Consider the following 24,139-nt stretch of genomic DNA (forward strand, 5'->3'; position numbering starts at 1 on the left):
TGGCTTTGTTTTATGTTTAGTGTTGGGATGATCAGATTAGAGTCCATTAGCAAAGGCAAAGTGGTCATTCGAGGTACATGTTAAAGTCTAATTACTGAACCAAGGATTTCCACTTGTTTGGGGAGTGAGTGATGCATATCACATTTTTCAAATCTTCGTTTTAAAGGGGACCCCTATTCTACTTTCAAACTTTAACATTTTAGAAAAAAAACACTAAAACTTTATTTATGTTTGATGTGGCACGTGGGTGCAGTGGTCAGCACTGCCACTTCGCAGCAGGAAGGCTGTGGGTTAGAACTGGCCTTGGCGTGTGACAAAACCCCAACGATCATGAGCGAGTACTTTAGCGACCATGGGAAGGATAAACTCCCTTTTAACAGTAAGAAACCTCCGGTAGATCTAGTCTCCTCCAGCTTCCTCCCACAGCCCAAAATATGCTTAATGGACTAACTGGTGGTTCTGAATTAGCCATAGATATGGATGAGTGAGTGTGTGGTTGTCTGTCTCTCTGTGCTAGCACTGTGACCGACCACCAAAACTGCAAGATAGGCTTCAAGCCCCACACAAGAAAATGGATGGATCCAAATAAAGCTGTGTGCCTGAGAGGATCATATTAGGGATATCCCTGCTCCCCCAGTGAAATCATAGATAGCCTAGGTAGGCAAAAATCCTGAGCTTTCAGCCCATAATTTAAAATCTTTGCCATGTTTAACACGAGCATCCACCATTGTAACAGTGCAGAAAATAAAGCAAATCTTAATAGGTCCCCTTTAAGAAGAATATTTTCACCTGTTCACTTTAGTTTGTATCGAAAGCAGCAGTTCCACTGATCCCACTGCTCCATTGTGCAGCTCCACAAAATCGTCTTAAACAAAGGCAGCTGCACAGCAAGGGGGTTTGTTGTTTTTTTTCTTTGACTCATATGGCAATAACTCCTCCTTAAACACAGTGTTATATAATAGATTTGTCCACTGAAGCATGTGGACACATTAAACAGAATGTCATTTATCAAGGGTACTTGGAGAATATACCAGTACAGCATCAATACCGTGCCTCTGTCCCCAGCAGCTCAATTAGCTGAGGGACTCTCATACTGGGGAGGAAAAAAATGGTCAGTGCCCACAGTTTGTCAGAATAACACTGGCTGATTAGGGTGGGGTGCAGATTGTTTGGTGTGTAAGTCATCATTAGAAATAACTGTGTGCTGCTTGCTTTTTTTTATTACATTGTGTAACAGAAAGTGTGTTTCTCAGATATCTACATTTAAAAGCAGAAAAGTGTTAGAATCATACAGATTATGGAAATAACAGGCCTCTTTTTTTTGTCTCCTTTCTGTTTCTCACTTCGGCTTCTACTTCTCTCCTAAATGTGTCAATTACATATTCTTCTCTTCGCCTCCTCATCTCTATGCCGACCCTCTGTCAGTGCTCAGTGCAGCAGCAGGGAGAGGGAGGCTCGAGATGTGCGCGTTCCTCCTGGAGCGGGGGGCAGGGCTCGAGGAAGCAAACCGCAGAGGAATGGTCCCTCTGCTTAGTGCTACCAAACATGGACACACACAGGTGAGGAGGTTTTTCTCTTTACCAGTTCTCTCTTCTGTTTTTTCAATTTTTAAAATTATTTATTTTTTGGATAACTCCCCTCACTTTCCCAGGTTGCCGAGCTGCTACTGAAGCAAGGTGCAGACATCAACGCAACTGATAAGCAGGGACGCTCTGCGCTGATACTGGCCGCCTCTGAGGGCCACGCAAGCACGGTTGAACTCCTGCTGTCAAAGGGTGAGAGTAAGCGCCTTTCACAGTGAGATCCAAGGTTGTTTGAAGTGTATATATATGAACTGGAGAGCAATACTTTTATTGTTTGTGGTCCCAGGTGCTTCTCTGTCCTCTGCTGATCAGGAGGGGCTGACTGCACTTAGCTGGGCCTGCATGAAGGGCCAGAAAGGTGCAGTGCAGGTTCTGGTGGAGGCAGGAGCTGACCTGAACCATCCAGACAGACAGGGGCGGACTCCACTTGACCTAGCTGCCCTTAACGGGGATGCAGATACAGTGGGTTTAATGGTTATTGACAATATTCTGCAAAACATGCAATTAAAAGATGATTAGCAACACGCAACACATAATTGCAATAAATTGTAGATAAATGTTGCAATTACTATAATAACCATAACAATCGTCATGCGGCGCTCTGCACAGGACCTCAGATTTCCACAACAGTTCATGCAGTCAGCCTTCAATCCAAGCATTTTGGCTTTGATTTGTTCCGCTGATGAGCAGGAGACTAATCAAAGACTTTGATAATCAACAGTTTTCCAAAGTCAGCAGCAGAGCGCCCGTCTGCTAATTTAGTGAGGCTTACTGCTCATAATCAATGAGACTATTTAAAAATCAGCATTTCATCGCTGAAGTAATTAATTTAAATATAAATATGTTAATTTTTTCAATGAATGTTCAGGTGCATTGCCTGGTGGAAAATGGAGCGGTGCTGGAGAGAGCTGACAACAGTTCCAGAGTTTCGGAGAGAGCGACTGGCTGCCAGAACCCGGCGCTGGTGGCGTCGCTGCTTAAGAAGGGATCCAAAATGGGTATGAACCTTTTTTTTGTTTAAACTTTAGCAGGCCTGTAGTAGAGGCCACATCTTAAAAAAAAAAAGGTTTTGAAACTTGTAAGTTTATCTGAGTGCAGTGGTTTACAAATTCACTTAAAGAGCAAATGATCCCTGGTTTGATTTCAGGAGTAGACACAAAGAAATGTTTAATAAGTGTGCAAAGTGGTCAAAACACCTGAATCACATGATTAAAAGGGCTCTGGAGAACTTCAGGACATGTTGAGGAGCTAATTTAGCCATTTAAATCAGCTGTGTTGGTTCAAGGACACATCTTAAACCTGCAGGGACACCAGCCCTCGGGACCTGGAATTGCCCACCCCTGCTTTAGACTGTGACCCACACAGGCATGGATGAAACACCCAAACCTCACACCTTAAAGGTCAACACTGACCAGGCCTTCTTGCTGCCATGAAACTAAAGAATAAAATACATTTTTCTGCGTCTTTGAGGCATAAGCAATCAGGCAAAAAAAATAAAATAAATTTAATAAGCACAAACAAATATTGTGTTACTGTAATAAGAAGAGCATTTGGAGTAGAGAGAATGTTGCACAATCATCAGGATCCCTTAAATCAGTTGTCTGAACCACATTTGACTCAAGGCAATGTGGTGTGCCCTGACTTATTACTTTTTAGAGAAGAGCTACTTCATTCAAAAGGGAATTATTTATTAGTCCCACACATTATGAAAAAAATGTAAGATTTCCTTCCAAACAGTTATGAATGAAGTATTTGAGAACCAAAAAGGCTGTGATAAGACACAAACACCCGACAGGATAGCAGTGGTTCAGAGGAAGAAGTAACTCCTCCTACATGGTCCTAACCTAGTCACCTAGTTGAGTTTTTTTTTTTTTTAAAGCAATGTATGAAGACCAGGCCCCAGATCCAGTTGCCATGACAACTTTGCTCCCATCATTGCTCCTCTTCAAAACTAATTATTGTACAACAATTTTTCTTCACTAATTGCGGCACGACGTCTAACATAGCATAAAGTTGAATCGACGCGTCTCAGGCTAAGCCCATCGCTCAAAGTGCGCTCGTATTCGCCTTAAACCAATCAGTGGCTCTTTACGGCTAGATAGATCTTTGATTACTGCCACACACGAGCAGTTTTACATCCACTTGTCTAACTCCCTTCTCACCTCTCTCTCTCCATCCCTGGTTGCTCCCCGTTATCAAACAAAAGGCTACAGAACGGCTCCACACGATCGATCAGGTACCCGACATATGTGACATATTTAACATCCAAAGAACAAGAGATAAGGTGAGGCAGGATAATACAAAAAGTTTTTGTACCCCTCCATCAGGTCATGCTACGTGGGCTATGGCTTCCTCCAAACCAGACATTCTCCTCATCCTGCTGCAGAAGCTGATGGAGGAAGGGAACTTACTTTACAAGGTGCGGTATGGCGAATGTTACATGTGGTGGGAAAACGATTAGTTGTCAGTAACCCCCTTTGAGTTTTTCTTATCTTTCACAGAAGGGACGTATGAAAGAAGCAGGCCAGCGTTACCAGTATGCCCTAAGGAAACTACCACGTGAGGGGCAAGGAGAGGAGCTGAAAGGCTTGAAAGACCTGCGAGTCTCCCTCTATCTAAACCTTTCACGATGCCGCAGGAAAACCAACGTAAGACTCACAGCTGTGCCAAACCACTTCTGCACTATTTAACATCTGCAGGTTTGTTGGACACCTAGGGAATGTCAGTTAGGGTGGCCGAGGCAAGACACACGGTTTCCCAAGATGTATTATTTATCTGTATCAACATAAAAAGAACATGTCTCCGCTGGTATAGCGCAATGTAAAAATATAGCTGCTTTTCAGATCTAATTTCAGGCCTCCCTGGTAAACAGAATGTACTTGTAAGACCTGGAAGCAGGTGGTGACATAATGAATAACTGTGTGCCGTTAGTGCGGAGATAGATGTGTGTGTGGCCTGCAGCCAGGGCTGGAACCCACCCTGGTGATGACAGACGTCCTAACAGACTGTGTAAAAATGCCATCCTTAGGGTCAGTGTGGCCGATGAATAATGGAGCAGATAATGTGATGTGATAAGGTCACTCTCTCTGGCAGGCTAAGTCCACTCTCTTTCCTTCTCCGTGGCTCTGCAGGGGGTGTATTTACAGTGGCCGCACTAACGCGCTGGCTAAAATCCACATATTACAGCTGAACGCAGGCAGTAGGGGCCAGCAGGGAGACTACATGATACCGTCATTAAACATTCAACAGCGACGCTCACAATCTCACATTCAAGGCTGTCGTTTTGACCTCACTCTGAAGGACAGAATCACAGTGTGTTGGTGTCATTAAATATTCACCTGAGAGTGATGATGGGAGCAGTAAAAACCAGCAGGAAAGGCAAGCCGCTCTCCTTCTGCTCCTGGTCAATAAAAATTATTGCTGCACGAGTTCTGTTTCATTAAACAGGCTTTGATCCTCAGCTCCATATAATGAAGCGGCAAACAAACAGTATTGTTCTTTTTTTATTACTGGAATGGCCTCAAATTATTTCTGCAGAGCCGGCACTCTCCAGGCTAGGCACTTAGAAATGCAGCTGATCATACAGTGGGGTATATTTGTTGCTGCACGTCACAGCGTCACATTTAATTTGAAATACAAACAGCGCGTGTCACTAAATGCATTTTTCTGCAGGATTTTGGCATAGCTGAGGAGTTTGCAACAAAAGCCCTGGAACTGAAACCAAGGTCTTATGAAGCCTTTTACGCCAGAGCCCGGGCCAAGAGGAGTAGCAGGTAAAACAATATTCAAGTATACTTCGAGCCGAATCCTTTTGCTTAGAGGAAATTCTTGCGAGAAAAGGGCCGCGTCCTCTCTGTATTTTTAAAAAGTTCCTTTTGTTCGTTTTCTCGGTTCTCCCCAGGCAGTTTGCTGCAGCGCTGGCAGATCTCCACGAAGCAGCACGACTCTGCCCGTCCAACCGGGAGATCCGACGCCTGCTGGCACGAGTAGAGGAGGAATGTAAGCATCATCAGAAGCTTTCCAGCAACAACTCGGCACAGGGTTACAACAGGGACCCTCACACCCACCATCATCAAGCCACAGAGGACGAAACGGACGTCTTTTCACAGGGAAGTCTGGAAAGGCACATCCCAGCAGAGCAGGCCAATGCGGAGAAGGAAGAAGAAAAGGAAGATGGCGAGGAGGTGAGCCTGCAGTGTGGGAAAAGTCCTGAATTTTGGCCTCTGAATCCATACGCTCCGAACAGGACTCTCCCCGGAGCTGTGGCCTTTGGATTAGGAGATCAGTCGCCGAGCTTTCATCAAGAGGAATATGTACAGAACCAGCTGTTTGTGGACATGCCCGAGCCAGTTCCTGCTGTTAACAGGCAACTCCAGAGCCAGGGCAGCAGGACTCATCACCAGTGCCACTCCCTCCAGTCAGGGAGCAGAATTGGGGGCAGGCCTCTGTCTCTGTGCGGTCCTTCTAGTCCTTTGCCAGGTAGACACATCTCCACCTCTCTGAGGCCTGCACCTGTTATGGGTATCGACATCAGCCCTGGATCCTGTGAACACTCTGGGCTCAGTCCTACTGAGCACTATCACCCTATGTCCCCCAACAGCTCCTCCCCACCTGCACCTCTGCAGATGTACCAGCCGCGCTCCTCCAGCTTCTCCAGGGGCTCTGACAGGCTCTCTACCCACTCTGTGGCTCTGGATGGCCTGGCGCTCGCTTTAGGTGCTGGTATGGAGGTTAGGCGGGAGGGTGGTGGAGCAGGAACAACAGGCTCAAGGGGCTCCAGCTCCAGTCAGGCCTCCAGTGGGAACCTGTCAGATGGGGGCAGGCAGCAGGCACCAGATGCCCCGTGCCCCATCAAGAACAGCGGTAGCTTCAAGACAAAACCTGAGTTAAAGCCCCGGCCCTTTATGGGGGTCATGGACAAAGCGGTGCGAGTCAGCCAGCAGGCCTCTGGCCTGAGCCGGAAGGGAGGAGGGGTGGAGAGCTTCAGCATGTCCGTGATGGAGTTCCAAGGGCTGAACAATGAGTTCAAACACGCATCATTCCAGGAGCAGCACTCTGTGAGCCACAGCAACAGCCAGCAGCAGGGCCGTGAGTTTGGAGACCGGCTGCACCAGCGAGAGGGCAGAGGTACCACATCCTCCCAGCTACGCTTCCCCGAGGGGAGGCACAGGCAGGCGAGCCTGACGAGAGACAACCCAGCTCTGCACATGGCTCCCATAAAGCCCAAACGCTCTTTTATAGAATCCAACGTCTGAGCGTCGTTTCTTAAAGCACAGGAGCAGGCTGGTTTTTTTTCAACAAGCTATGTCCCACATTAGGTAGCAAGGGAGACGGGCGTGAGAGCGGCTCCCTTCCCTGAGCCTGTTTTGTAGATTTATGCTGCTGCACTGCATTTACAATCTAGAACCAGTGTTCAACTCAGGCTACTACGCTTTTGCTTACATGTATACAGCTAGTGTATTCAAGAAGACCAGACATACCTTAAGTAGGGATTTAAATTTAAAAAAAAAAAGAAGAGTAGTCTATTGTCTCAACTTTTAATTCATAATATCAAATATAGAAAACTGAGAAAGCTTTGTGCACGAATATACGAAACCTCACGCTGTTTGTTGCAGGATATGACCATTTCTATTGTGAAGTGTCTTTTAAAAAACATTTATATTTGTACGGTGTACACTATATTTGCAGATTATCTATTTCCCTGTAAGTGGTTATCTGTTAGCATTACAGGCTTCAGAACGGATTACTTCGTGTACCCGAGATCCTTTTTCTTGGTGCATTTGACTAGAAAAACAAACAAAAAAAAAGCACTGTACATGACATTGTTGGACAGCTTCTTGTCATAATCTTACAAGTGACTGCTTCAGTATTCACAGTAAATGTTATTTATTTTTGCATAGCAGAGAAAATATTCATATGAAGTGTTTATTGGTTTATTCAGACTTGAGAAAGAGCTTTTACAGAATGTGGGATAAAGAGAGAAAACAGAAACTTAAGACTTAATATATGTTCATAGTTGTCATATACACTTTTCAGAGTCATACTATGGATTACAGAATATTACCACATTAATATTGTGGTATAATAAAATATTCATGGATGACTACATTTCTACAGCTCATTCTTTCATTTTACTCCATAAAATGTTGCTTAAAGCTTCCAGGTGTGCGGGTGGGAGAAACGCCTTTCACAGGACCTTTCACATAACTCGCCTAAATTGACATTAAAACGAGCCTTTGAAGTAAACTCCGTTGTTTAAAACTGTGGATGTTACGTTTTCATATAAACCAAGAATGAGGGAACATTTTTGCTTCATAAACTGCAGCAACTGATGCTGTTAAAAGAAGAGGGAAGCATGCCCCAACTTTACCTTTTCCAAGCATCAAAGTTTAAAGACATGCTATCGTCATATGGTTTTAATGATTTGAAATTGTTCTGAAATGATAAAAAGCATCCTTTTTTGGAAAAGGGTTGTAATAAACATCGATATAAAACACGGACTATCTTTCTCCAGTCTGGACTTGAGCATTTCGGGTCTCACCATCTTGACTTTTCTGAACCACAATTTCTCGTGTGAGGAGTGGAAATGAGTTAGAAACTGCCAAATACCACACAAATGAGCATCATCTTGTATTCAGCAAGACTTTAAACTAGTGACTGAGTTTATAAAGTCATCAGGAAGATGTTTACTGAGCCCATAAACGAAGAGAGCAGAAGGATAGATTTCTAACAGGCTTCTTATGAATTTCGCTTCTTTGTGCAACCAGAGGAGTCGCCCCCTGCTGGCTAATAGAAAGAATGCAGGTGAAAGGCACTTCCACATTGGCGTCGCTGTTCCAACACATCAGCTATGTTCATCTTTCACATACAGCCTAAGGTAATCAACAAGGTTACAGCAATCTAAATAAAATACACTGTAGATTCTTCTGATCTACAGTTAGTGCAAAGAGTGTTTTTCACCTTCAATTACACTCATCAGGATCTCAAGGGGCTGTTATTAATGCCAGTCCTACATCTTTTACTTCCCTTCACCTTGTTTATCTGTGTTTTATATATATATATATATATATATATATATATATATATATATATATATATATATATATATATATATATATATATATATATATATATATAAAAATATAAAAAAATCAATAATGCTAATCAGTTTCACATAATAACAAAATAGTCACCTATTTGCAAAGTGAGGTTAGGGGAATCATTAAAAGCAATGCAGGCAAATAGTTTTCCCCATTCTTCACTGATCAAAAATCAAAGCAGGGATTTCACAGGAAGGACCAAATATAATCCTAAATATGAGGAAACTGAAAACATAATCCAGCCTAAAAGTGACATATTTGCTGCAGCCAAAGCCAGTTGAATTTGAGTGAATAGCTAAGTGCATTCTTCAAAACTCTGGATGCTCATGCTGTTTTATTTTCCCCCTCTGTGTGATAGCAGGCAGTTGATTGTTGATTCGGGTTGGTCGTTTAAAATCTGGCTAACTATCAGGCACACCTTTTCCTGAAACGGTGCTGTGGGCATTTATCTGAGCACTGCATTCTGCTTCTCTACACCTCAGTGAAAAATCATTAGCACGCCAGCTCAGAGATCCACAGATGTCTAGTGGCTGGTCTTCCAGCGACCAATAGCCATCTTCAGGGTGTGGTTAGGGGTGAGCAGAGTCGTCAGCAAGGGGAGGTTGGTCATGGGGCTGGAGCGGTTTTTGGTACTAATCCAGCTCTCAATGGCCTCTTTTTCATAAGAGTAGCCATCTGTTTGGGGTGGAAAAAACTGTGTAAACAACACAAACAAGCACAAAGTAATGATGAAACACACGATCGATGATCTCAGCTCACCGGCAGCAATAACTGGCTCCTTCATCAGTTCTCTGGTGATTGGACACAGGAACTCATCGGGAATGCCTAAACACACTGAATCACTCTTCAGCTCCTTCACCTTCCTCAGGAGTTTACTGCGCAGGCCGACTGACTCTACAGACACACATCAGCCACAGAACAGAGGCACATAAAGACTCGGTGTGCAGTGATTCAAAGAAAGAAAGAAAACGGAAAAGGAAAATAGCTGAGCATCAAGTGGAACAAGCTGAACTCACCCAAACACTGACAATAATATCAATACGATGAAGCCTCTGAGCATTTGTTATTCGTGTCTTTAGCACTTTGCGCTCTCGGGTGACAAATGTGAGCGTGGGTGAGGGTGGTGGGTGAGGGTGGTGGGACCAGACCATGTCTGCTGTCTGTCCAGTTCAAAGATAAATGCTCAGCAGCTACCCGGGGGCCAATTTTACTTTGAAAAAAAAATAAATCATCACACAGAAATTATAGTTTACAAATAAACAATCTCATAAACAATGCCTTAACTGCAAATGAACACAAAGGACTTTAAACACTGTGTGCTTTCCTCTCAAAGAGGCATTGACTTCACTCTCAGCTTTGAAAAACGCGTCAGGGCGCTCCGTCTCTGTCTCTCCCTGTCATTGTAGCAGATAAAACAGACTACTACTCTAACACTCTTCTCCAAGTTAGTTCTGGTTACAAGCAAGGTGGGATTCACGCGGCGTTACTAAAAACAGAACAATGTGAACGCGAGCTGCCACGGCGAGGAGTGATTGACAGCGACTGTGGGATGAAAATGACGGCACGGCAATGCAACAAACATTTGCTGACAACTACGTGACGAACACAGGCCTAGCTGGTAGACTGACATCGACAACATAACGCTCCGACTTTGCCGAGCGGTTTCACTTGATGGTGAAAGGGGGGAGGAAAAAAAACAAAAACGTCTGATCAACTAAAAATAATACATTCAGACAGACTTGGAAATAACCAATAGGGCTTAGGTATAAATCCACTTTATACCTTATGGGGAATTCTGTTTTGATGATTGGGTTATGTAACTGATGAAGCGCTCCAGATTAAACGTCCGAACTGCTAAGGTCCCTAAAGCTTAGTGGTTTCCCAGTGCAGCCTAATATTACATAATCTTGCTGAGTAAACCCCCCCACCCCCTCCCCATCAGCACCCATTCCTTCACCCTTACTTTGATTTAATATGCCATCTTTTATCCATGTAAATAGGTGCAAAAATCCTAATCCGCACGCGGCCGTGCTCATTCTCACAAGAGACCCGGCGTGTAATGCTCATAAGACTGGGCTTTTATCCTTCTGTTATGGACAAAAAGGAAAGCATTAGGACTGTGGGAAAAGGAGGGAGTGGGGAAGCGGCGCCGCTCTCGCTGAGCTGCGTGTGATGCTCGTCTTCCTCACCGACGTGCAGCTCTGACGCCAGTGTTTCCTTGGTGAGGCTGAGCAGCTCTGTCCCATCTATGTTATTGGCCTTAAATCTGTCCACCAATCCCTCGAGGCCTTCCTCCAGCAGCCACTCTGACACATCGTCCTCCGACCAATCGCTGACCAGCAGCTTCGATCGGCCTCCCGAGGCTCTCCCTGAGAGGGTGAGTCAAAGCAAGACGGTCAGTCCTAGACAGCTTTTGAAAAATGGACACATATTCTCCATGCAAGGTGAACCTGGAGTCTGGCTGACAGCTTATTGATCGTGAGGCTGTGGCTGTTACAGCGATATAAATAAATGTTTGAAAGATTAATGTGAAACCAAACGTGAATAGTGTGATTAGGACAAAAACAATCGCAGGCTTTCATACACATTTCGTCTCAGGACTGGAATATTTTTGTATAGAATATCTGCAACACATAATACAGTAAAGCTGTCTTCTCACCTTTGATTGAAGTCTGAGCAGATTCTTCTGCAAGACAAACAAAAGAAAGAAAAAGAACCGTAAACATGAGAAATGCAACGAAATCTTTGGGCCAACTGCAAACACGTGACAGTGGCGAGTGATCGAGGAAACGAGGGCGACCGTGAAACCAACATCTGTGCCCTTCTTTAGGAGACGAAGCTGCTTTAACATGTAAAATCTTAACACACGCAAAAAAAGAGCCAATGATGCTCTCGAGCTGCAACACCGTTATTAAAGGTTATACTGATTCGTACTCAACAGAGAATATAAAGGTTATAAGGTTTTTAAAAAATCGTCTGTTTTTCAGAGCTGGCAAAAAAGGAGCAATAAAAGCTGGCCTGTTACTGCTGAGTGTTGCTTGCTGTTGTACTCAGTCTGCTGTTGTTGTTGTTAAAGTGACATAAAAAATGTGTCCAAACAAGAAAAAACAAAAAAAGATAGAAAGAAAACCAACCAGGCAACAGCTTCCCGCCTTTCCGTTGGACGGGGAGGTGCAGTAAGGGAGAAAAGCAAAAACAGATTACAAGAACATTTTTACAACTCATCAAAACATAGATGTGACTCTTCTAAAGTGATGAATGTGGGGGTTTTTCCCTCCCTACCGTTTCCACTGCAACCATCCTCCAGCCTCCAGATGTTTACGGTCTTATCCATAGATCCTGTAGCAATAAGCGGTGAGGTCGGAGAGAAGGCGCACGCTGTCACGTACCTGCAGCAGAGGATAACCACCTGAACACTGCTTCTATTAACAATACAGGTATAATTTCTCTATATGATAATAATAACAGACTGACAGAGAAAGGTGTCCATACAGATTTACCAGGCAAACAGCTTATGCATGATTCACCGACAACAATTATGCCAATAACACAATCACATCGATGTCAATGGGTGGGATGACATTTTCAACATCAATGCAATCATTTCCAAGAATCATACATGAACGTAATGATTACCTTGGATTTCAAATTACTCCAGCAGCTTGATAATTGTTTTTATTTTCTACTACTTTTTTAAATTAAATTACACATACACATACTACTATGCAATAATAATTCTGAAGGAAATTCACAAAGTTTTACCTTATTTTACAGTACATGTAAAAAGAAAAATGAAAAATAAGATGTTGAGTGAACCTTTGTTATACAAGCACACAAACAGAGTCTATTAAAATCAGTAATTCAGAAGTCAAAGTGGAAAGAACCACATCTCAGTCCTGCTAAGCAGCTCGATGACTTAAAGGGAATCTTTGATGCCAGTTTCCAATTGCATGTTTGCTTGTTTTTAATACCTGGACTTGCCTAGAGTAGCTTTGCATGATTCACAGTTCAGAATAATCCCGATTAATCTTACACTGGGGCTTGGTGCACTGTCTGAAACAAACCGTTTTAGCTCCTTTTCTTTCACTTTAAGGAAACTTTCTTCTGAATGTCTGCTTGAGGGAGGAGCTTGATAAGAGATCTGTCATGAGAGCTGTCATAAGAAACGGTCACAGCAGATGGCTGTCCCTCCCTGAGCCTGTTTCTGCTGGAGAAAGTGACAAAGGTTTCTTCCTGTTAAAATTGAGTTTTTCCTTCCCACTGTCGCCAGCGTGCTTTCTCATAGGGGGTTGTGTACTTGTTGGGGTTTCTTTACTTTACAATATAAAGCACCTTGGTGACTGTTGTTGTGATTTGGCCCTCTAATAAGGAAAATTAACTGAATTGAAGACATGAGCACATTTATGCTCTCTGACCTCATGCAAAAGCAAAGAGTAGGAAAAAGAAACCTCTCTGAAATTGAGTGATTAGGCTGAAGCCTAGTTTGAGCTGACAGGGATTACTTGGACACATCCTCGCCTCATTATCTGGAACTTTGACTCTTTAATATGAGCATCGACTATTCTAACAGGAAATAAGACAAAGCATAATAGGTCTGCTTGAAGCTTTAAAACTGCAGTTGCTTCCTAGATGGCCAAAAGTTTTTTTAATTCTGGCTTGATGCTACATATGTCACAGTGATAAAAATGCTCTCCATCAGGACCAATTCAGTGAAGGCTTACCATGCTGAAAGCCGCACTGAGCATCTCAATAAGGATTAAAATCAAATTCTCAGCGGATTCAGTAAAGTCAAGGCAGCGTTAATGAGTCCAATCTCTCTCGAACCTAAGCTGGATTGCTGAGAAATGATGATCCACAAAAGCTAGCTGGCTTCACACAAATATCTCTACGATTAAAAGAGCTGAAAGAGAGGCACGCACTAACCCGACCTAAGAGACTCTCACAATGTTGTATCATCAGTTTGTCTAACTCAAAGCAGTTTCCTGAAGACATTTTGTCAAGTAATGAAAAAACTTCTTCCCCATTTATCCACTTTTCCTCAACTTGCCGCTTGCTTCCTCTTCAGTTAGTGATTTTCCAAAACGACTTTCATTCGCCCCGCTGAAAGGAGTCTGCTGCCTTTCAGACACAGGTGGCTGGATGGACGCATAAATAGCATGCAAGTGTGATCGTTCAGCTGTGGGTTTTGCGTGGGTGGGAGGGACAGAGTGAGAATAGTCTTACCTTTTTCTAAAAAAAACACAAGTTTAGGGACAACAATGCAACACAACCCGTTTTAATCATGTAGATCAGCGGTCCCCAACCTTTTTTGCGCCACGGACCGGTTTATGCCCGACAATATTTTCACGGACCGGCCTTTAGGGTGTCGCGGATAAATACAACAAAATAAAACTAGTACCGGTACTGAAAAAAAGAAGATTTATTCATAACACACGTGAAAAGACCAAGGAAAACCGAGTTAACGATAAAAAACAATAACAAAATAACGCTGAAAACCCTGAAAACCATACATTTCACACCTGAGCCTCAACTCTCGCGGCCCGGTACCAAACGACTCATGGACCGGTACCGGTCCGAGGCCCGGGGGTTGGGGACCGCTGATGTAGATCACATCATGGGCGGAGTTTCAGCTGTCGCTTTCCCCACAAACATGGGACTTAATGAGTTTTGAATTTTGTGTATTATTTTATACAGACGCGTTGTCCACCAGCAGGGGCGGAGCAGGGTGGTGGCCATGGGCAGACTTGACACCTGGTTGTGCACCAGTTAGGGGGCAAAAACATACTGCAAGAGATTTAGATCCAGTACCTACTATTTCCAGTAGAATATTCTTGCAGAACCCTAGCTACGCCTAACCCTGTTTTAGTGAAAAAAAAGAAAAGAAGTCAATAGTTTTTGATGTGCGTTATCTACTGATGGCCAACAGTCACATATTCTGAATAGAGATTAGAGTCAGAATACTTGTCAACAATGATAACTTGGAGCCCAAACACCTGTTAAAGATGTAGATTTTGTAATAATTTAAAGGTTACATGAAAATATTATTATGAATCTGGCTGTCTCTACATAACTGACTGCCACGGAGAAACCGTATAGACCTCTTTCATCGCTCAGCCACACAAGATGATAAAAACAAGATGGAAACCTCCATGCAACTAGAAATGTTGGTTACCTGGTGACTGCACTCAACTGTTTACTGTCTGAGACTGTTTGCAAGTAGTTGTGGCAAACATCTGGTCATCTAGAGAATGAGTGTCCAACACCCTTAACTTCTGCCTGACCAGTTTTGATCATGAAGCGACTGCACAGGTCGCAGACTGACTCCAAACACTTTCGAATAAGTCCAGTTTAATTCATAAAAACAACCAGATTGCCAACATGTTGCAATCAGGCTAAATTAGTCTGTGCTCATGACCACAACTCATCTGCAACAGGTCTCTCTGTAAAAACAACCACTTGGCTATTCTGGTTTTATTCCTATATAAAAGCAACATGGCTAAGTGTCTATGTCATTTCCATCAGTTACATCAGCGTTCTGCAGCAACTGTTTATGGAGAAATTTACAAATTTCTGCAAGGAGAAATTAAAAACAAGAGCTCAGGTCTGTATAAAACCACAGCAAGTAATATAGACAAAACCAATAATGCAAAAATGATCACAGTAACTTCAATTATTTTATCATTAGCTTTAACTTTAGCTATTTTAAATATTCAAAATCTTATATTGTGGCCAATTTTGTACGCTATAATTTCTAGTTTTATCAGACGTATCAATTTAAGAATACAGAAAGACAGAATCAAATCACGAACTAAACAGAAAAGAATTCTGCCTGGCAAGTTGGGAGAAAATTTCAGTATAGTCTTTGTGGAACAAAGTCGTGCTTATACTCAGTGTGAAAATCCAGCAAACAAAGCCTCACCACGTCAGTGAAAATCAATGTTTACCTTTCGTGCTGTTTCAGCCTGTAAAGCAAAACTGCATTCTCCTGCAGACAATGTGAGCAAAAAATAAAACATGAGCTTTCTGTATTCAATCCAGACGGATATATTTTAAAATACAATTTAGGCTAATGCCGCTTGGTAAATCAGAATAAGAGGAGAAGTGCTTACAGCATCATAAATTGTGACTGTTTTGTCCACAGAGCTGAAAGACATAAAAATATGAGATTAAAAAAAAAAAGATTACAACCACCTAAAAAACATTTGTATTGCTTAACTGTTAAATGCAGCACAGTAGGCTGGACTCAAAATTCGTGTTCACCCATTAAGAAATAGAGCAGTCCATGTCTCCCTCTAGTGTTTGCTCCTAAGTACTGCACCGTTATATTTGTGCAGAGGTGGCCTACTTACACATCCAGGAAAACAATCTATATTTCAAAGCAGACTTTTGATCTCAAATAGATCAAGACACGGATGCTGAGGTATTTCAGATCAAGCGAGGGGTGTCAAATATAGATTTAGCTTGAAACTATGAGGGAATCAAGCTGGCTAGAAATCGTGTAAATGTGCTGCATGTTTTGGCCCATCAAATACAATTTGAGTACAGTTTATATGGCAGCTACCCTCACAGTGTACCAGATTTAATTAATCTCATTACTTTGAGAGAGTGGTGCATTAAGCCAACTCCAAAATCATAAAATAAGTCCTAATTTAATATGCAATAATTTCCCAAAGTAAAGAAGAGCAAGTATTATTAATTTAATTATTAAACACAATTAGACAGCAGATGATTTGAAAAGTAAAGTTGAGCTCTTACCCAGACACAAGTAGCTGCCCATCTGAGGAGTACGCACAGGAAAGGACGGGAGCTGATTGGCCAGTTAACGTGTGCAGGAGCTTCATCTTATACGCTGCGGAAGATAAATCACATTTGCACAAAGATCAAAATACACAGCAGGCTGGACTGTTTTCAGTTTAAGGATTAGATGGTAACATCCAGAAATAAAGAGTCTCTTTAAGGTAAAAAGAAAGAAAGGTGGGGGAGTGAAGTACAAACAGTTAATCTGCAGTTAATTTTAATAACAGCATAAAAAAAACTGGTAGCTCGTTTGGACCTGCAGCACCAGTGATTTGAATCGTTGTGCCTCTGGGAAATGCGTACACATCAGACTCTGAACGAGTGCACACTGAGAGGCTACAGTTTCACCACAGTGCAGGCTTCAACGGGTCACATGACAACATGATAGTTAAATTCTGCTTTAAATGGTATTACTGTGACAGCTGTTTAGCATCCATGGAGTCTGACATGTAGGAACAGAGGACGTGATGACAAATCCAGGTTTGCAATGTTAGCTGATATGCAAAGAGGTCGTAAAAAATAACAACAGAAAGGGATCAAATGAGAGAAGATATACGGAGAGAGGGAGAGCCACACTCTACCTCCAGAGCTCAACTTGTTTATGGCCCATATCTTCAGCAGGCTGTCCTGTCCACAAGACGCCACACGAAACTGCACAACTTGACCGCCTGAAAGACAAAAACAATAAAATGCAAAGAGAGTCTCAGTCTCTCACAAAGAAAATTACTAATAAACAATCAGTCCAAGTCCAAACAGAGCAGCTGTGTACGGATCACACCACCGATGGCATTTTAATCAAATAGCATTGCAGTAATTTGACCTTGTGTACTTTCTTGTGACTCTTCTACAAGGGATGATTGGTGTGAGATCACTAAAAAAAAATGTTATCTGCATTTTATTTAGTGATTTATTTATTTATTTGTGATCAATAAAATGGTTGTGTCACATCTATTATCGGTGTCTCTTTACTCACATAAAAAAATTTTAGATCTGAAGAATCCAGTTTGATTTGAAAAAATACTAAATATCTGCAGGAATTGTATGCGTCCAATGTGTAGGGGCCTTTATTCCCAAAGGCTGCTGTAAAACACCCTGATGCACAGCAACAGTTCTCACCGCTGAGGATGCTCGGAGCGAAGGTACAGCAGGAGACGCCCAGGTCGTGGGCGTTCTTCTCTGCGTGGAGCTGGTTCATGCGCAGGTCCCACAAACGCAGGTCTCCGTATGTGGAGCCAGTCATAAACATCTGACTGCAGGGGCTAAAGGAGCAGGCTACCATTGTTGTGTCATTCACTGCCCCGGTCCTTCACAAACACAACCGACAGCAGCTGCATGAGCAATTTATTTTTCACTTCAGGGCTATTATCATTCCCATTTATTAACACATGGAAACTGATAGTGACAGGAGGCCAGTGCAAACACTGGTGCAGACTCCTGTTTACATTTATGTTCCAGCTCATTTTTGTCATTATAACAAAAACTACAGACCTGTATAATGTTGAGAAGTCTTAATGTTAAGAACATCTTTAAATTTACCATCAGCTGATAACACAATAGCTTATAATAAACAACAATTATTTTAATTCTCGACTAATCTTCCATGTAATCTTGCTATCAAAAGTCAGAAAATTGTGAAAATGCTTGTCACATTTTTTTTTGTGACATTTAGAGTCACACTGCAAGATAGAGGCTTCCTAGCATTTAAGAAACTCCAGACAGGGAAAGTTCCCTTTTTTTCCCCTTAAATAATTTAGCTTCAGAGATACTCGGTTAACAATTTTACCTTCGCAGCTGTCTGGAGGGAAAATCCCAAAGAGCCAAAGTGCCATCAGATGCACCAGAAACCAAGTGGAGAGAGTCAGGAGAGAAAGCGCAGATCCTGACAGGGCTACGGCCAGGATGCTCCAGCACAGCCTCGATCTCACCCGAGACCATTGACCAGATCACCGTGGTCGCATCTGTGGAGCATGAAGCGAGGAACTGACCACAGGCGCTGAAGCAGCAGCAGTGGACACTGTAGCCGTGACCTGTCAGCGGCGAAAAAGGCAGCTCGGAGAAATCACGGGCGTCGTATATCCTGAGGGTTTTGTCCCCAGAACATGTGGCTAACAGCTTGGCCGAGAAGGCGCACCAGTTGACATCGTCTTGATGGTGTTGTAAAGTGCAGATAAGGGACGTCATCTGGAGAGCTGGACCTGAAGATGTCACAGATGGATTAAGAAAATAAAAAGCATAATTTGAAAAAAAAAAGTGTATTTAAATCCAAAACCACGGGATAAACAAACAAATATCAGACCAGTTTTGATCAGTTTCATCTTTAAATTTGACAACCCTTTTCCACCCATCAGTACGGTGGCCCCTAGAGACAAAACACTTGCAAACTCCAAAACACTTGCAAACTCCAAAACACTTGCAAACTCCAAAACACTTGCAAACTCCAAAACACTTGCAAACTCCAAAACACAACGGAAGTGCTCCAGGACGCTAGGGGCAGTGTTGAGCTCGATTTGCAAAATAAACGGCAAGTTTGTCTGTATGGGACGGTCTAGTCTCCGTCTCGCTTCCCAGGTTGCCTAGCAACCATGATACTAACCGCTGGAAACGTGTCATACAACTTTGTTTGACAGAAATGAAGGAGAACATATTTTGTTAATTTGTTTATTTGTTTCTACAAGAGCTTTGTGTGATTTGATAAGTATCTGAGGCTGAGACCACAGGACAGTAAAACATGATTTTTGGGCTTCATTTCTGTACTGAACAGTCATTTAAGATTAGTTAGTAAATAACAATTAGCTAATGTTGTTCATGAGACTAAAGTCATATCACTTTGGTAATGTAAATATAATATGGCCAATATTATAGTTATTATATTAATCATTATTAGCTATTACAGCAGTGAACATGAACTCTGTGTCAAATACTGAGCCTCAGTACAGATTCAAGTTGCAGTTAGTTATGTCTTATCACCTTAAATCTTCACTCAAAGACAAGTGTCTTTGACAGTGTATATATAGGTGTATCATATATAAGAGACAAATGTTGTTCCTTCAGTATGTTAGCATTACTAAATTTGGCTCATTACTTACATATATTTATAAAAAGAAAATGTACAAGCTGTGATAACTGTTTCTGATAAAATGAAGAGTAGACTGATATATTGAATATTCCTTTATTGGGTGAGAAAATCAGACCATGTCATAACTGCTTTAAGTCATACAGAATAGATATCAGAGCCTTAAACAGGCTGACTTCTGCTAAATGGGTCAAACTGGGCAGAAAGTATACAAACACATAACATCCTTATAAAATATGATGTAACACTATAGATCAACTTACCTCAGAATATATAAAGCATATAAACAATTACAGCAATATGATGCAACAAACACAGCAGTGCTACTAATGCAAAATACTCAAAGCTTCATAGAACTGAAACAAACATTTATTTTTAGGTCCATTCTGCTGCTGATACATACTTTAGGTTTCTGAATGTTAAACTTGTTGCTGCCTTTCATAGTGTTTAACTTGAAGGCCCTGAGTACTTTCTCCCACACTGAAAACACTGGGAGGATAAAATTATTTGAACATTACCTAATAAGACTGATTCAGGACAGACAATTAGTGATTCTAAACTTTTCTAGCAGTCCTTCACAAACAGGGAACAGTCTGCCTATTCTCTCCATCTGTCAGCTGCTGCTGGCTCCTCCTCTTCCTCACACACTGCTGAGTTTGTCCTGGTGGATCATCAGGGATGCAAAGCCTCACAGATGATGTGCAGCAGTGGGTCCCTCAGTCTATCCTCACTCTGGACACTTGCAGTTGTCACACATGGAAATCAAATGTGTGATAAGCTGCAGGATTCAAACACAAGTGTAACTTATAAATGAATGTTCATACTTTTATTACACAATCAGAGAGAAAGAAACAGAGAGAGAGAGTGAAGGACAGACAGACAGGTGACAGTCTCAGGTGTACACACTGCTACAAAACAGCACAAAAGAAGGAGGATTTAGTGTTTGTGTTATTCCGAAACAAAAAGAGTTCCCAGATAAATGGTAAATGGCCTGTATTTGTATAGCGCTTTTACTAGTCCCTAAGGACCCCAAAGCGCTTTACACATCCAGTCATCCACCCATTCACACACACATTCACACACTGGTGATGGTAAGCTACATTGTAGCCACAGTCACCCTGGGGCGCACTGACAGAGGCGAGGCTGCTGGACACTGGCGCCACCGGACCCTCTGACCACCACCAGTAGGCAACGGGTCAAGTGTCTTGCCCAAGGACACAACGATCGAGACTGTCGGAGCCGGGGCTCGAACCAGCAACCTTCTGATTACAAGGCGAACTCCCAACTCTTGAGCCACGATCGCCCCAGATGGTACAGTGGGACACATGTGTGACTCCTGTGATTAAAGAATCTTTCTTTCAGCTTAATGAGTGAACCGTCAGCTCATTCAAACACACGTTAAAGTCCGTTTGGCTCGACACCACCGAACAGAGGCAGCAATATAACACAGCTAACATTAACAGTGCAGTGAATCCTGCTTGTGCCGTGATATTCAGGACTGCAAACTGAGCAGCATCACTGACTTTCAGCTTGTTGTGTTTGTGGATATATGACTGACTTTATTTATCCATAAAATCATCACATTCTCTGTAAGATTAAAGTCAACTAACGGCGTATATTTTGAAGTAAAGGCTTTAAAACCAAGTTAGTACAAACATCGCTAATGTCACATAACTTTCCCGACATGTGGCCAACAGTAATGTTTTAATGTTCTTCATTATAAAAACATTTGCGCATAAATAAGTGACATAATATTCAGTACTTACTTCTGAAAGTTTACTCTTCGGCGGCTCCGCTTCCGCCGTTTTTTTCGGCAAAATTATCCACACCACCGCTGCGCTATGAAATCTGGGATATGTTGGGCCCATCCTTAAAATTCAGGGAAATTAAGGACGCGTTTGAGGGCCGCATTTCGAGCAGCCTTTGAATTGGGACAGCCTTCGTCGTGTCGCTGTGACGTAATCGGCCTTAAAATGCGGCCTTTAAGGCTGCAGACCCTGAATTGGGATACAGCCCAAATCCGGTCATTGGTACTTCCTGGCTTGTGTAGTTACTAGGTAACAAAAGCTCAACACTGCCCCTAGCGTCCTGGAGCACTTCCGTTGTGTTTTGGAATTTGCATGTGTTTTGGGGTTGGCAAGTGTTTTGGAGTTGGCAAGTGTTTTGGAGTTGGCAAGTGTTTTGGAGTTTGCAAGTGTTTTGGAGTTTGCAACTGTTTTGGAGTTTGCATGTGTTTTGGAGTTTGCATGTGTTTTGGAGTTTGCAAGTGTTTTGGAGTTTGCATGTGTTTTGGAGTTTGCATGTGTTTTGGAGTTTGTACGTGCTTTGTCTCTAGGGGCCACCGTACATCAGTACTTAAACAACTAGAGAATTAACAGAACCCCATTTTACATTTAGTTCCCAATCCGATGGCTTTACACATCCCATTATTATTTTATTTGAAGTTGGGCTCAATTTACTTACATTTTTGTTTCATTAAAATGGACAACAAAAAAACAACAACAGGAAAATGTGTATACTTCTGCAAAGCAAAGTAACATCCTCTGTCATGTGGACAGCCAAGTTTTTGTTCCTATCTCACCTTTTACAACACAGCTGGATACACACTGAAAGTTTAAACCACCTGAACCCGTTTTCTAGCATCACCTGTAAAGCTAGCAGGATGCTGCTGATGCTGTAGTGGCTGTAAGATCCGAGCTAACTGCGCTTCACAGCCGTAAAAACAGCGTCAAACTTCATGTCAAAAATCAAACATTAGTCAGCCCGTCTGTGGCCAAAACTGCCTAACAAGCAAACCCAGGCTGCAAATGTTAAGAAATCTGGTTGTAATGTAACGTGTAACGTCTCCTCACCTTTCCCCGTCGAGATGTCTACTCTCTTCGGAGTTGTTTACTTCCTCGTCAATCACCTGACCATGACGTAATGCGGCCGCGTCACCCTTTCTGTATCGTAACTTTCTGTTGACAGGACTCTAATAGTTAAAGGCCTAAAGCTTGCTTCACAGTCTTTAACGAATAGCCGCATATTAAATGTTTTATTAAAATAAATAAATAAATAAATAAATAAATAATAAATAATAATAATAATAATAAAATATCACAAATATAAAAAAATAGGAAGCAAAGTTTCCAATCTCACACAATGTACTTTAAATGAATCCAGGTTTGAATCTATCGATCTATCTATCTATCTATTGTGGTGGACCACTGGAGGGCTCCACTCACACCCAGTTCTCAGGAAGTGTTGTTGCTGTGTTTTGGAGGGAAAGTGTTCAGTTGTGTGGTGATGAGTAATAAACGAGCAGTGTTAATCGAGAGCTCTCGTGTCGTCTGTGTTTACCTCCACACTATCTACATTTTTTTTACAAAAAAAAAAAAAATACAGCGGAACTCGTGTTACTTCATTCCATTCAACGATATCTCTTTTCTTTGGCTTGATAAACTCTTGGCGTGCTTTTGCAGTACGCTTTCTGTCATTATCCATTTGCACTGCAACAAGCGCTGTCTGATCAGTTTTGCAGCATTTGGCTGAATCTGAGCAGAGAGTAGAGCCCTGTACACTTCACATTTCATCCTGCTGCTTCTATCGGCAGTCACATCAGCAGTGTACCCATGCCATAACATTGCCTACAGCCTGTTTGACAGATAATGTGGTATGCTTCACATCATGAGTGGTTTCTCACATTCTCCATATCTTTCTCTTCCCAAGTTAATCTTGGCTTCATAGCGCTCTTTTAGAAGTTTCCGGCCTTCAAGAATGAAAACATCCTCTAGGCATTATAGACTTCCACAATGATAATCTTACCTCAGTGTTCTTCACTTGTTTTGATGTTGTAAAGACTTTCTTCTTAACCTAAGGAATTCTGTACCACCCACTGTAGCCATTTCCAATGATCATTCAGGCCTTTTGGTGTTGTTGAGCTGGTCAGCACATTCAGTCTTTTTAAGAATGAAGCAGCTTGTGGGTTTGTTTGTTTTCTACCTCGACTGGTTTATATTTGTTATTCAGCCTAAATATGGTCTGGACAGTAGCGGTTTTAGACACGGGCGGTTGCCCGGGGCGGCATCGTGGTGGGGGGCGGCATCACGGGCATCGGTAAAAAAAAAAAAAAAAAAAAAAAAAAAAAAAAAAAAAAAAATTGCCCGTACTCATGCTGCCCCGACGTCAGCCAGCGCATATTGGGAATGGCATAGGCACCGATCGGTTTTCTATCGCCCATTTGCTGGGAGTAAGGACGCCCTTCGTTTGCGAGGTGCGCCTGCTGCTTGCGGCGCAGAGAGGAGAGGGCGGGGCGGCGGGGGATTCTCTGGCTGGCTGGAGCAGCATCCAATAACCAACTCGCAAAATAAAACAAAATAAAAACAAACCAACAAACACGCAAACACCAGACATTATAATACAGACTTATAATTTGCACCGATGTTTTTTCGAAATGCTATACACGAAAAGTGAGCGCGAGAGCCCTCGGTGCACCTGCTTGCTGCTGAAGTCAAAGTAAACTTTATTGTCATCTCCGCTACAGTCCAGTATAAAGAGAGACGAGACGACGAGGCTCCAGTTACAGCAGTGCAAGTAAACAAACAATA

At 42.4% G+C, this 24,139-nt stretch overlaps 2 protein-coding genes across 2 annotated transcripts in view; one reads left to right on the forward strand and one right to left on the reverse strand.

The window, feature by feature from the left end:
* The window catches only part of LOC146393918 (protein TANC1-like), a 44,595-nt gene extending 36,904 nt beyond the window's left edge, over positions 1-7,691 (forward strand). Inside the window, exons 21-29 of the mRNA XM_084937010.1 lie at positions 1,426-1,559; positions 1,652-1,775; positions 1,870-2,045; positions 2,452-2,581; positions 3,790-3,819; positions 3,911-4,002; positions 4,085-4,231; positions 5,256-5,356; positions 5,485-7,691. Coding sequence (XP_084793136.1) covers positions 1,426-1,559; positions 1,652-1,775; positions 1,870-2,045; positions 2,452-2,581; positions 3,790-3,819; positions 3,911-4,002; positions 4,085-4,231; positions 5,256-5,356; positions 5,485-6,838 — 2,288 coding nt within the window. The 3' untranslated portion in view covers positions 6,839-7,691. The remainder of the gene's footprint in view (positions 1-1,425; positions 1,560-1,651; positions 1,776-1,869; positions 2,046-2,451; positions 2,582-3,789; positions 3,820-3,910; positions 4,003-4,084; positions 4,232-5,255; positions 5,357-5,484) is intronic.
* Positions 7,692-8,712: 1,021 nt separating this feature from the next.
* Positions 8,713-22,488, reverse strand: LOC146393919 (WD repeat, SAM and U-box domain-containing protein 1-like). The gene is made up of 13 exons (XM_084938109.1): positions 22,406-22,488; positions 18,264-18,675; positions 17,597-17,784; positions 17,062-17,148; positions 16,439-16,532; positions 15,793-15,826; positions 15,628-15,668; positions 11,966-12,072; positions 11,818-11,835; positions 11,343-11,369; positions 10,873-11,052; positions 9,443-9,577; positions 8,713-9,358 (listed from the first exon to the last, which is right to left on the reverse strand). Exons 2-13 carry the CDS (start codon positions 18,659-18,661, stop codon positions 9,207-9,209), a joined length of 1,461 nt encoding a protein of 486 aa, XP_084794235.1. The 5' UTR covers positions 18,662-18,675; positions 22,406-22,488; the 3' UTR covers positions 8,713-9,206.
* Between the last annotated feature and the right edge of the window lie 1,651 nt (positions 22,489-24,139).

Source organism: Perissodus microlepis, chromosome 1, assembly GCF_051167445.1.
Source record: "Perissodus microlepis isolate ML-2025 ecotype Zambia chromosome 1, ASM5116744v1, whole genome shotgun sequence".
Lineage (NCBI taxonomy): Eukaryota > Metazoa > Chordata > Actinopteri > Cichliformes > Cichlidae > Perissodus > Perissodus microlepis.